The sequence below is a fragment of the Trichosurus vulpecula genome, chromosome 7 (genome assembly GCF_011100635.1).
Source record: "Trichosurus vulpecula isolate mTriVul1 chromosome 7, mTriVul1.pri, whole genome shotgun sequence".
Classification (NCBI taxonomy): Eukaryota; Metazoa; Chordata; class Mammalia; order Diprotodontia; family Phalangeridae; genus Trichosurus; species Trichosurus vulpecula.
The window spans coordinates 104,995,175-105,008,908 of NC_050579.1; the positions used below are offsets into that span (position 1 = coordinate 104,995,175).

At 37.4% G+C, this 13,734-nt stretch overlaps 1 protein-coding gene across 2 annotated transcripts in view; it reads right to left on the reverse strand.

The window, feature by feature from the left end:
- The window catches only part of ESR1 (estrogen receptor 1), a 454,084-nt gene that overhangs the window by 263,997 nt on the left and 176,353 nt on the right, over nucleotides 1–13,734 (reverse strand). Inside the window, exon 4 of one of the 2 annotated variants that reach the window (XM_036767141.1) lies at nucleotides 11,338–11,534. In XM_036767141.1, coding sequence (XP_036623036.1) covers nucleotides 11,338–11,534 — 197 coding nt within the window. The remainder of the gene's footprint in view (nucleotides 1–11,337; nucleotides 11,535–13,734) is intronic. The other variant, XM_036767140.1, reaches the window with a different exon arrangement.

The following is a 13,734-nucleotide window of genomic DNA, read 5'->3' on the forward strand; positions in this document are numbered from 1 at the left end:
GAATGGAACTGAGTATTATCCCTTCCCCAACGAAAAATAAAACCCTATGGTTTTTTTTCAGATATCACAATCCTTTGAGTCACCTAGGTTCAACATCTCAGAGTGATATGAAATTCCTTACTCTTCCTCACCATCCTTAACCATTCAGTTGCCAAGTCTACCTTCATAATACTTCTTGCTACTCACATGTCTACCATGTTAATTTTGGTCCTTATGACCTCTTGCCTGGCCCATTTCAATAACCTAACAATTATTCTCCCTGCTCATAGTTGCTCCACTCCAAACTAGCCACACAACTGCCAAAACGATTCCCAACACACAAGTCTGGCCATACTTCTGCTGGGCTTGACGATCTTTGGCAGATCCCTACTGCCTCCTAGATAAAATTCTGATTCTGCCATTTGTCCTTTAAAACCCTTTAAAGTCTGGCTCTAGCCTTCTTTTACAGATTTATTTAACATTGCTCTTCATTCACCTTGCATTCTATCTATGATGGCCTACTTTCTCTTTACTAAATTATTTCCTGCCTCCGTTTCTTTGCACAGGCTGCCTCCTACCCCTAGAATTTACTCCCACTTCTTAAAATCTTCAGTTTTCTTCATGGCTCAACTCGGGTGCCACCTTCTACAGGAAGCCTTTCCTATTCAGCCTAGTTGGTAGTGCTTTCTCTCTCATCAAATTATCTTATATTTACCTATATGTGTACAGATCAGTATCCCTAGAGAAAACTATAAGTCTTTCAAGGGCAAGGACTGTTTTTCTTTTAGTCTTTGTAATTCAAGCACTGAACATGATGTCTTGCCTGTGATTGGTGCTTATTAGCTGCTAGTTAAATTAAATTGAATGAATGTGTTCTACATTCATTCTGAGATGCTTTGTTCCCTAGTTTCATCCTGTCCTCTCCCATCTCTGTGGCTTTGTTTATAGTATAATAATCATCTCCTCTATGAAATTCAGGCCTTTGAATGGAGAATTTCAACAAATAGAAATATGAAGGGGGTGATCCATCTGCCTGAAATGGATCATCCCTTCGATATTTCTATTTCTTGAACTTCTCCATTCAAAGGCCTGAATTTCATAGAGATGTTGACATCTGAGCTAGACCTTGAAGGAAGAGAATAATTTTAATAGAGGAAGACACATTACAGCCATTGTAAGCACTGTTCCATTATTAGCAATTTAAAATGATTAGCAAGTCTTTGAAGGCCTGTTTTCAAGTTTTCTTTACAATTAACTGAAGAATATGATTCCCAAGGTACCCTGTCATCCTGGGTGTTAATTCCAAACCTCCAAGTGAATAAAGGACATTTCTAAATATCCCACCACAATCTCAAATTGAAACTGTCCTGAAATTGAATTCTTGATCTCTCCAAACTAGCCTTCCTCCCTTTGGTAACATTATTTTCCATGAAACTCAGACTTGACACGTCTTTCTTCCCTGATCTTGTCCCCTCATATTCATACAACAGCATCACAGAATCTCAGAATTGGAAGTCATGTAGTCCAACTAATATCTGAAGCATACAATTTGGCTGAACATTCTGAACAAAGATTACTCAGCCTCCACCTGAAGATCTCCAATGATGGAGAACCCTCTTGGGTATAGTTCCAATAAAAAAGCTTTTTATGTTAATATGAAATCTGACCCCTCCATAACTTCTATACTTCAGTCCTTGTTCCATCCTCTGAGGCCATGAAAATAGAAATTCTACTCAGTCATTAAGGCCTATAGGTTTTTCCCTCATATTGTCTCCCACGACTGTATTTTTCTTTCTATTTCCACTGCTACCAGTTAAGTTCAGGCACTTCTCAGCTCACATGTAGATTATTGCAATAGCTAACTAATTATTCTCTCTGCCTCTCTTCTCTTCCCCATCTAATCCATCCTGCATGCAGCTGTCAGACCAATTTTCTTTAAATACTGTTTTCATCATGTCACTCTCTAGCTCAAAAAACCTTTAATGGCTTCCTATTGTCTGCTGGAAAAAGTCCAAAATCCTTAGCCTAGCATTCAAGGGCCTTCACAATCTGGCTTCAGTATGCCACTCAGTCCTCCATTTCTTTTAAAAATAGTGAATATCTGATATATGTAATATACCCCAACTGGACTTTAAGAAGGATATAAAGAAGAATAAGACACAGACTCTGCCTTCATGAGATTTAGTGCCATACTTGTTCTCTATGAAGACTAAACTGGATGACAGCATGCAAGGATGATGCGAGTGAAGAGAACCTGCAAGTAGGGAGGCCTGTTAGAAAGCTATTGTAATAATCCAGGAAAGAGATAATAAGGGTCTTATCTGTGGTGTTAGAGGAATTTCTGAGGTAGAATAGACATGACTGGATGGCTAAGCAAATAAGGAATGAAGTAAAGGAAGGAGTCAAAAATGACTCCAACTCTTCAGATCTTGAGTTACTGGGGACACGATGGTGCTATTAAAAGAAACAAAAAGCTAGAGGGAATAAATGATTTTCCAGGGAAGACTGTGAGCTTGGTTTTGTCCTTGATGAGTTTGAAGTGCTGAATGGCTGAATGCCAGATAGAGGTATCTAGCAAGTTATTGAAAATGTGGGACCAGAGCCTAGGAGAAAGGGCAATACCAGAGTCATCTAATTTTGCTTATGCCAATGCCTCTCCACTACTACCCATCCTTCCTACCCAGCTCAAGGCCTAGGTCCTCTTAGTCAGCCTGTCAGTTAACAAGCATTTATTAAGTGCTTCCTATGTGATAGAGACTGCGCTAAGGACTGAAGACACAAAAGGGCAAATATCCCCTCAAAAGCAGAAACAGTCCTTGCCCTCAAGAAATAGGCATCCCTTTGTAAAGTCCTCTTTAAGAATGCCAACTCCAAGTTAGTTTTGCCTTTTCCAAACTATCACAACATCGACATCTTGTTAATTAATGTTTGGAGTGTATGTTATTAAAAACCCAATCTTCAGCATATTAAGAAGCCTCTCAACCCTCTGAGAATTGAAGCACCCGTTCAGTGGAAGCCCAATACATCCATAAAATATGGTCTTTCCATCTGATGCAGAAACTAGAAGTTCTTAGGTAAGCATGATTTTCCATCTCCATAGGAACAGAAAAACCAGAGAAAGATCCAGGTCAAATGAGAAGGTGTGGTGCTCTGAGAATAAAAAGGACCTGTATGAACTCAGAAGCCTCAGCTTCCTCATGATTCACTTTCTCCTTACCCACTTGCCATCTGGACACTGCCCCCATCACTTTGCAAAACTTGCTCTTGCAAAGGTGACCAAAGACCTCCTTACTGAAATATCTAACAGCCTTTTCAGTCTTCATCCTTCTTAAACTACCTGCAACTATTGACACTGCTGACCACTTGCCTCTTCTGAATACATTTTCCTCCACTGGCTTCCAAGACATGACTCTCTTGGTTCTTAATTTTCTTTGGCTTCATTCATTATCTGAAATACCCTTGGATGATCCATTATTCTACTGAATCACAGAATCTCAGAACTGGAAAAATTTCCACAAGACTTTGTCTAACTGCCATAGAAAACCCTTCTCCCTCAAAATTCAATGCACCTTTGTACTACTCCTCATATTATAAGAACTCTGCCCCTGAGGCCTTACCTGATGATTGGCTAGTGCCTCCCAGGACTTCCAGTTTAAGAAGAAGCCCCAGACCAAACATGTCTTCATTCCTCTCCAGGGTGCTTTACCGACTCATCTCTACAGGACTTTCTCTACCATGCCTCCAGCCACGTACTCTCTGCTGCTCTCTCCTCCTCATCTTTTCAGCTTCCTTTTATGTGTTATCTTGCCCTCTTAGAATATAAGCTTTTTGAGGCCAGGGATCAGCTTTCTTTCTGCTTGTATTTGTATTCCCAGCACATTGCACAGTGCTTGACACTTACCAAGGGTTTAATAAATGCTTGTTTACTGTTGACTGGAAAGGGCCTTAGAGACCCCTCCTATCTAGACCTCTATCTCTATCATGCTGAAGGAGCAGTCATACAACTTTGCTTGAAAATCTCCAATAAGGAAAACTTACCGCCTCCCAAGACAACACATTCTATTTTTGCAAAGCTCTGTTGAGAATTTTTCCTTGCATAAAGCTCAAGTTTACTTCTCTGAAATTTCTATTCATCCCTCCTAGTACCATCCTCAGTAGTCAAGCAAAACTAACCTAATCACTCCTCTAGATTACCATTTATTGCCACTTGCTATGTTGCCCTAAGTCTCCTCTTCTCTAAGCTGAACAATCTCAATTTCTTCAATGGATTATTGCCTAGTGTAGCCCTGAGGCTCTTCACCATCATGGTTGCCTTCCTCTGAATCTCTACAACTTTCTAAAACATGGCATGCAAAATTAAATTCAATATTCCACATGTGGTCTGATTAGAGCCAGTAGCAGAACTATCATTTTCTATGGCTCTGATGGGGCAACTGAAGATCATAGGATCATAAATTTTGCGTAGAAGAGAACTCAGGGGTCATTTAGTCTAACACTATTATTTTACAGATGAAGAAACCAAAGCCTATGGAGGCCAGGTGATGCACCAAAGGTGGTATGCAGTGAATATCAGAGGTCAGATTCGTCCTCAGGGCCTCTGACTCTACAGCCAATGCTCTTTTCCCTCTGCTCTGGTGAATTAGCCTTTTTTAATACCATAAAATATTATTGGCTTTATGTGAGATGTGGTCCACAAATCTTTTTTTAATCTAATCCAATAAATGTTTATTCAGTGCCTACTACGTACCAGGCACTGTGCTAAGACATCAATGCTGCTCAGTCAAACTGCTATCCAGCCTTACTTAGAAAAAAGATTTTTTGAACCCGAGTATAAAACTTGACATTAAAAAGTATTAAAGTCCATCTTATTGGTTTGAGATGTTTTGTATTCTGATTGTCACTCCTTCCATATTTGTGTCTTCTATGAATTTAATAACCATGCTATTTATGCCTTGTCCAAGTAATTTATTAAAATTTTCAGTAGCGCATGACCAAGAATATATCCCTGTGACACTGCTAAAACTTCTCTCCAAATTGACATTGGCCTATGTCTATATAGATGGTTCCAAAATTATATTTCTGTCCTTAACTATACAATCTTAATTAGTCTGCTCCTCCTGAACTTTAGATTCATTTCTCAAACTGACTACAGAACATCTGCATCTAGATATCTTGCCATTCCTTATCTCCTTCCTTCCAAAGAAAAAAGCCTTTTCTACTTTGGATTTTGCTTTTCCTCTTAGCTATACTACTATACATTCCGTTTCTCATCCTTTAAACTAAGATATTATCTTTGATTTTTCTCTCTTGTTCATCTCACATATCCAATCATTAACTAAGTCTTGTTCGTTCTAGTTCAGCATTAACTTTTGCTTCTGTCCTAACCTCTCTCATTTCCCACTGTCCCTCCCCTAACCCTTATTACTGTCCACCTAAATTATTGAAATGATCAACTAACTGGTCTTTCTTATAGGAGTCTTTTATCATGTAATGACTACTCTCCTCACAACTCTTTCGTTGCTCCTTATTATGCACTGAAAAAAGTTCAAACTCCTTAGCCTTTCATTTAAGACCTTCTGGAACCTGGCATCATCTTACCTATCCAGCCTCTCACACTCCTTTTATCATAAATGGAGGAATCACTATCCTTGGCACATATCTTGCCTTTTCCAGTCTTCATGCCTTTGCTCATACTGTTCCACTTGCCAAAAATTCCTTATTCTCTTAGTTCCTTTCCCCCCACCCTGATCTCTGACACATTCATCTGTTGAAATTCAACCTATCCTTTAAGGCCTAGCTCAAATGCCCTCCTTGAAACCTCTACTGAGCTTCCCCATCCATAGTAATCCCACTCTTCTGGGATGTCACAGAACACTTAGTTTGTGAGGACTTTAATGTACTGATCATGTTGTCTAATTCCTCAACTGGACATGAGAGTAAGGAATATGTTTTTTCACCCAACAATTAGCACAGTGTTCTGCATGTATAGTTACAATAGGTATAAGAAGGTATAAACATCTGTCAAAGTTACAGTTTTCATAATCTTCCCGTGAGCTATCCAGGGTACTTGACTACCTCTGCCTTTCTTCAATCCTACCCTCTCAGCTTCAATTACTCCAGAAATCATCCATCAGTCCTAAACCTTATCATGCCTATCTTCAACTAATCCATACCCAGCTACCTGCTCCAATTTGGGCACCTAGTTTAACTCTAATACACCTTGCCTGCCCCCATCATCCCTCAAAGTCCCCAATCAGGTAACCACCATATGTATTATCTGCCTCAATGGGACTAAATTTCTTCCATACTTATTTTGTATACCACATAGTGCCATATACATTGTACATACTAAAAAGATATTAACTGGTTAACAGCTAGCACTCACAGTCTTTCAATGAAAAGTAAAATATGACTATGTGGTTTGAGTTCATCAGAAAAAAGAAACTATGCAAATTTGACGCATTGCTGACTACAGTTTGCCTCAGGTCATTCTCCTTCCTTAAACAGAAGAGTGGCATTTGATTGGGTCAAATATAATACGTACGGTTTGTCCATTAAAGTCTTTCATCATGGGCAAAGTCTTCACACACACAAATTCCTAGGGCTGCTTGTTTCCAGTTGTGACTACTTTTCTCCTTTAAGTCTTCCCTCTTCCATTTAAAACTATTAGGGGAAATCACAGTGTTTATTTTCCCTAATATCATATTTCCCTAGGAATAAGTTTGATCATCCAAATGCCTTAAAGGAAATCCACAGTGTTCAGAATCACTGGTTATCTCCAAAGGACTCTGACAATGTCAAAAGTGTGGGAATGTATCAGAAGTAGTTTTAAGAATTAGTATGACCAATAACGTATTTTCAGATGTTAATAAATTCTCCACTTATTTCAATGGATATCTTGTTAACAGATTTCTCTCTTCATATGGAAAATCCAGAGATTCTATGTGTATACATCTCCATACAAATATATACTAGTGAATTTTGCGTATTTATTTTAGCACCAGCCAGTCAAATCACTACCTTCTTCCTAACACCAAAAGTACTAGATTGGGTCAGCACAGATTTAGCTCCATAACTTTTGTTTCTAGTGAATTAATCATTTGGGGAGGGAACACTCAAAGCAAGAAGTATACTAATGAGTGTAATTCACTGAAATATGAATGATAGTCTTGGGCAGATAAGTATATAAAGAAACATATATTAAATAAGGCTTATCTCCTCAGCATGGAATAGAAGAAAGATTCATAGATAGAAAAGTAAGAAGGCTTTGATTCAAATCTCAACTCTGCTATTTCCTGACTGAGCAAGTCTCTATGCCTCAGTTTCCTCATTCATAAAATGAGGAAGTTGATTGCCATAATATCTAAGAACTCTTCTAGCACTAACATGACTTTCCTTAGGCAAATAGCTGTTGCCAACATAAAGTATTTTAGACAACTTGCTACTTTTTTTGAGAGTGTCTCTATCTGACCCAGACTGGAAGTGCAATAGCTACTCACAGACCTGATCCCTTAGATGAGCTCCAGAAAAAGAGTGCACAAGTATTTAGGAGCTATTTTAATATCCAAATCCCAATAATGCCTAAAAGGAGGCAAACCTGAAGTGGAGAGAAAGTGTGGGACAACAGTCAAAGCATTGGATTTGGAGTCACAAGACCTGGGTTCAAATACACTTACTAGCTGTATGACCTTAGGCAAATTACATTACCTCCTTGGGTCAGGAGTGGGGAACCTGCAACCTTGAGGCCACATGTGGCCTTCTAGGTCCTTGGACATGGCCTTTTGACTGAGTCCAAGTTTTACAGAACATATCCTTTTATTAAGGGAATTTGTTGTGTGAAGTTTGGTTTGAATCATAGGGTGCTTGAGGACCTAGGGGGCAACGTGTGGCCTCAAGACCATAGGTTCCCCATCCCTGCTCTAATCTGTTTACCTTCTGTTCATTTGCCTATCTTCTACTATAGCTATCTTTATATAACTCATTGCCTTATTAGATCTTAAGCTCCTTGAGGGTAAGGGATGTATTCTATTTCACCTTTGTATGCCCAGTAGTTTCACAGTGCCTTGCACATAGCGGATACTTTAAAAATATTTATTAGAGTAAAATGAAAACTGCTTTAGGTGATAAAACCACAAAAATTGTTACAACTATGAATCAGTAACAAACTTGAGAACTCATTGTTGAGTCTTCATAATGAAGAACACTGTTCTAAGACATATTTTGTGGCACACTTTTACATTTTTGTGATACATTTTGGTCTTGATTTTTTTTAAAAAAAAGTATCTCTCAGGAACAAAATTGGTGGTGCAGGGTTTGGATGAAGTACCTGCTTGTGGACAGAGAGTTCAATGGAACGTTGAAAGGTGTTAATAAAAGATAAAGATGAAAGGGGGAAGAAGAGAAGAAAGTGAATAGAAATGGTTATTTTTAAAAAGAAAGGATGGGAAAAAACTTCTTTTCTATTCGGCTTTGTAAAATACTGTATTTTTTGACAACTGGGTCAGTGGTTCACAAGGTTAAATTCTGTAATCTGAAAATAAATTCATTAGCTTTATAAAAAGTTATTTGAGACTGCAATGGCTCTATAAACACTACATTTATATGCAGTTATCCAGCAGAATTCTGCTCAAGATATCCTGTTTTCAAGAACAAGAGGGTCTAATTTTTAGCATAAACTGATTTAAGCATAAAGTAAGGGAGCCCTTGACAAGATGTTGTTTCACACTAGGGAGCATCCAGAATTGAGCTGTAAGTCATACCAATAAATGAATCTAGAGATATAAAACATAGAGACAAGGGAGGCTCATTTTTCTTCCACTGTTTCACAATGGAATGTGTGTTTTCTTTTTCTGTCTTCTGTAGGCTTTTAATGCTTATTAAAGGAAGCATCAGATTCAATAGAAATGCATATTGTGTGAAATCTAAACACTAACTACTAAACTAAGAAAGGGACAACAATAAATGAATATTTTTTATTGTTTCTCAAAAAAATGTCTAACTTTTGCAAAGTATTCTGATTTTTGTTTAAATATTTAATTAGCCACCTTTTCCTTTTTAGCTTCTCTGGTATACTTGTTAGTTTTAATACACAATTGGTACTTAATTTTGCATTCTGTTATTGTGGTAATCATACCATAAGGGTATTTTTTGTCGCCCCACTTAGACAAAGTTCTCTGTAGCATAGACACAGTCTTCTTTTAGACCCTTCAAAAAACCTAGCATAGCATATAAGTAGGCATTCTAAATACTTAGAATCTTATAACTTTGCAACTAAGAAGGTTTTTAGAATTCATCTAGATCCATATCCTAAAGAAAAAAAAGGTCCAGGAGATTAAGCAACTTATCTGAGATTTTAGATCCACTTAATGGGAAGAGAAAGAGCTAGGCCTAGAACCCAGATCTCCCAACTTCCAGACCACAGTTCATTCCACTGTACTATGCTATCTGCTTTATTGAAACACTGATAATTAAGATTTGATCAGACTAAACATAAAATGAAATCACAAAAAGGCAGGGGCAATACCAAAAAAGGATAGATAGATAGATATGTGTGTATACATGGACGGGTACACACTAAACCCCAAAAATGTTAATATTATTTTTCTGAAATAAGATCTGTCATCATTAACTAATGGGGACCAGTCCCTCTGCCTGAAAACATTTTAAAAATAGAGATCAAATTTTTTAGAATGACATCAATTTTATAGAAATACCATTGCAAAAAAAGCCAATTATAAGTCACACAATAATAGCATGTTATGGAGGTTGTTGAAAGCATAAAGTACTATAGAAAATGCTTTTAAATGGGAGCAGATTGACCTCTCTGATAACTCTATGAAAAATAGTAACAGTTGTACAAAACCACGCCATTGATGATGCAAGGGAAAATGGACCATGAGTACTATCTCCCAGTTTCCAAGTTATTTCATGCAATGAAAGGTATTAATGTCCAACCAGTGAAGACCAGTTCCGTAAGCATCTCCCAATAATTTAATAGGTGTTGGCTCTCAATGAGCTTTATTAAGCCTAAGATCACAAACAGAAAAGCACATAGGGTACAGTTAAATAGTATCATAGGGGAATGTTGACTGTCTGGCAACACCTGTTGTGCTCAATAACATAGGCAACAAGGACTTTGAAAATGTCACCATTCTGAACAAATGGAGCTAGTTAGCCAAGAACTTCTTAGGATCTCTCAAACACTTCTTTAGTGCAATCATTTGCTTTTGAGAAATAAACTGTATCTCCTCCCAAAGCAATTTAAATAACAGGGTATTCACCCCCATGGGCCAGAGATGAAAGCCAGCTGGCTTAAGAGAACTGTGTTTGAGAAAAAGAATGGGCAGGAAGAGAAGACAAATTTTATAGGGGAACACATCAAATGTTATTTAATGCTAATGATAGCTCTCTCACTACTGAAGTCACCCCCCGCTGAACTGTTAGTTTTCTAAACTGAGTTAAATGATAAAATTTAAGATTATGATGGGACTGCAAAGGAGAAATGCTACATATGCCATCAGATGCATTCATCGGGCTAATTGGATTCTGTGCTTAAGAGATTTTTCTTGGTTATAAGAGACGGCTCAGTGGGCTGCGAGGAAAGGGTGGAAGGCTAGATCTGGATGTGACTATGACACAAAAACAAAAGGCATCAATAAAAATTTTTAAAAGATATGAACTGTCTTACTCTACTGTCCCCAAATTTTGCACATTGGCAAGGTATCTTTCTTCTCCTTCTCCCTCTCTTTCTCTTAATCCACTGGAAAAGGAAATGACTCTCCCCCTTTCTCTCTTCTCTCTCTCTTCCTCCATACTTAAAATAAGATGTGATCACCTCAGACTTCAAAATTCATGGCAGATGCTTAAGAACTCAGCAATATCTACCCTAATATCAGCTAGCCCTTTTTTTCTGATATTCTCTGAGAAGCAACAGTCTAATGAAAAGAGCACTCAATTTGAAGTCTGAGGACCTCGGATCAATTTTCAGTTCTGCCATGGACCACCTGGGTATCCCTGTGGAATTCACGTTACTTCTCTGGGCCTTCATTTCCTCATTTGTAAAATGTGGGGATTGGATTAGGTGACCTGTAAGGTTGCTCCCAGCTCTAAGTGTGTGATTTTAGGAGCCTTGTCTTTCCCCAGTATTCACTTTTAGTTCAATTGAACAAACATGCATCAAGGGCTTGGGAGAGTAGAGATGCAACTTTCAGCCTAATCTATCTTTAAAAAAATCCAAGTTGGTCCCACCAACTATGAATGCATATGTTAAGTGACCTCAGTCTGTTATATTTCTTCCTTCTTAATCATATACATTTTTCTCTGAGGAATAAACATGTTGATTAATTGTTTTCAACACACTATTACCTTGAATGCTTCTTTTGAAGAAGGCCTTACAGCCCTCACAGGACCAGACACCATAGTGGTAGCCTGAAGCATAATCATTGCACACAGCACAGTAGCGAGTCTCCTTGGTGGATTCCATGGCCAGGGTTCCCTTGTCACCAGCACTGGCCAATCTTTCTCTCCCATTCTGGCGCCGATTGTCCGAACTTGGCCTGAAAAACAAGCGCTGAGTGAATCCACTGACATTAGGAAAGAAAAATTTCCATTCTGTACTAAAGAATGAAGAGAAGAAGAAGAAAAAAAGCCCAGGACAAATCCACCTTATTCTGACATTTTGAAATAATGAATCATAATGTAAGCTAATCTTTCATTAGCTCTTGCCGTCTGCTGCAGCAAAAGGTGTTTGCCTATTAGATTAACCTTGAGGGGAAATTGTTTATTAGGAACCTGCTAAGAAAGCTGATTCCCTGCATCAGAATATATTAACTAGGTCTTTACTCATGGAAAAAGGAAACAAACTGCCTTCAAATAGACTTTCAGATTTTTCACGGAGATTCACAATTAATTCAGAATCATTAGAAACTAATGCACATTCTAATTCTAGTCCACACCAGGGCCTTAGGGAGAGCCAAGGCAGAGCAGGAAACAGCTGTAGCATTTGGAATCTGGAGAAGTTGAACTGGTGTGGAACCAGGGTGCTGTAAATTAAAAGTCCTGTTGCCATCACATAAACTTGGACATCAAGAAGGCTTAATTTAACTTCTCATCTATCAGAGGAAAAGTTTCATGGATTATCTCTGAGGTTGCTTACAACTCTAAACTTCTTTTAGTCTTATGATTCTAATTGGCCACAGCTATCTTGTATATTTAACTGCTGGCAACATCATTGTTCAAACATTATACGAAGTTGACATTGTGAAATCAGAATATCACAGTAAGGTACATCATAGTCAGATAATAGTAAAGGTAAAGCTACTTTCTCTGTCTCTAAATTATAGTTGCTACTTAAGGAAATAAGATTCTGTTGTATCCTTATAAGTGAAAAAGGTGTAGTAGATTTGGATTCAGAATAGATGGGTTCAAATCCTAGTACTTACTACCTCTGTGACCTTGAGCAACTCAACTTTTCTGAGCCTCAACTTTGCTCATCTGTAAAATGAAGGGATTAAATTAGATAACTTCTAAAGTCTCTTCCAGCTCTGAATCTGTGGTCTTATGCTAATATGAATACTAATCGAACTCTTTAAAGGATTTAATTTATGAAATTGGGATTTTTTTTTTCAAAAAAAAAAACAGGTAATTTTTACCCTTTCAAAAGTCATGTAAAATTACAAAAGTCTTTGTAATCAGAAAAAGGCCTGACAAATGGTTAACTAAAAAAGCTCTTCTATGCTGATACCAACATGGACTATCAAAATTAGTGTGTATATGAAAAGACTGTGGATAAGACAAACTTTTTTATTCAAACCTATATACTACAATATTATTTTTAAATAAAAAGGATGAGAAGGCAAATATACATAAATACAAACACATACATAGTCACATATCTGTCAAAGACTTTCATATCCATTTATTAGCATTATTCTGCTTTCCAGCACAAGGGACAAGAAAAAACAACATTCTTGTACATAGTTTATCAATTCAAGTTATCAAAGTTGCTTTATGACACTTTATATTTGATCCAAGAAATTCACAATTTTCATATTGCTGTGGCTGCGATATTTATATATGCTCCTGATTTCTAATTCTATTCCATAGGTTTCTAACACAGGTGGTCTTAAATTACAAGAGAGTCTCCTCATTTTCTAAGTGGCAATTTATTTGTGGAACATATGATGTTAACAAGAAACTCCATTTGAATGTTAATTCAAGAATAATGTTTTCAGTGCTCAATGCTCCTTTTCACAATTTATCAAATATTTATATTTTGTATAGATTTTGAACCCTTTTTAATTACAGGAGATTGTTTTGCTCAAAAAGTGTCAAAAACTACAGAATGAAGATATACTACCATTACCTTTCTGAATATATATTTCAATCTGCATTCATTCATGTTTATCAAATTGAAATATATACTATCTCTTATGGTCACAACAGGAACATCAACTCCTTGAGCTTTGAGTGCCACTAGAAAGGCTTCACGATGCTCTCAGAGTTTACAATCTTGTATTCCAACCAATTTCCCTCTTTGGTATCTGATCAGAAGGAGTTGGCATTTTTAACTTCATTTGAGGGGTATGGAAATTAAGATATAAAAATAAATTTAAAATCAATCTACTTAAAGGACAATTCCAAATCCTAGGCCTAGACATGGGCTCCCTCTGCCATGGTAACGCTAGATGTTTTCCTTTAAAAAAAATCTCCCTCAATTTTTTACTAATTGATAATGGACCAAGATAGGCCCAGTAT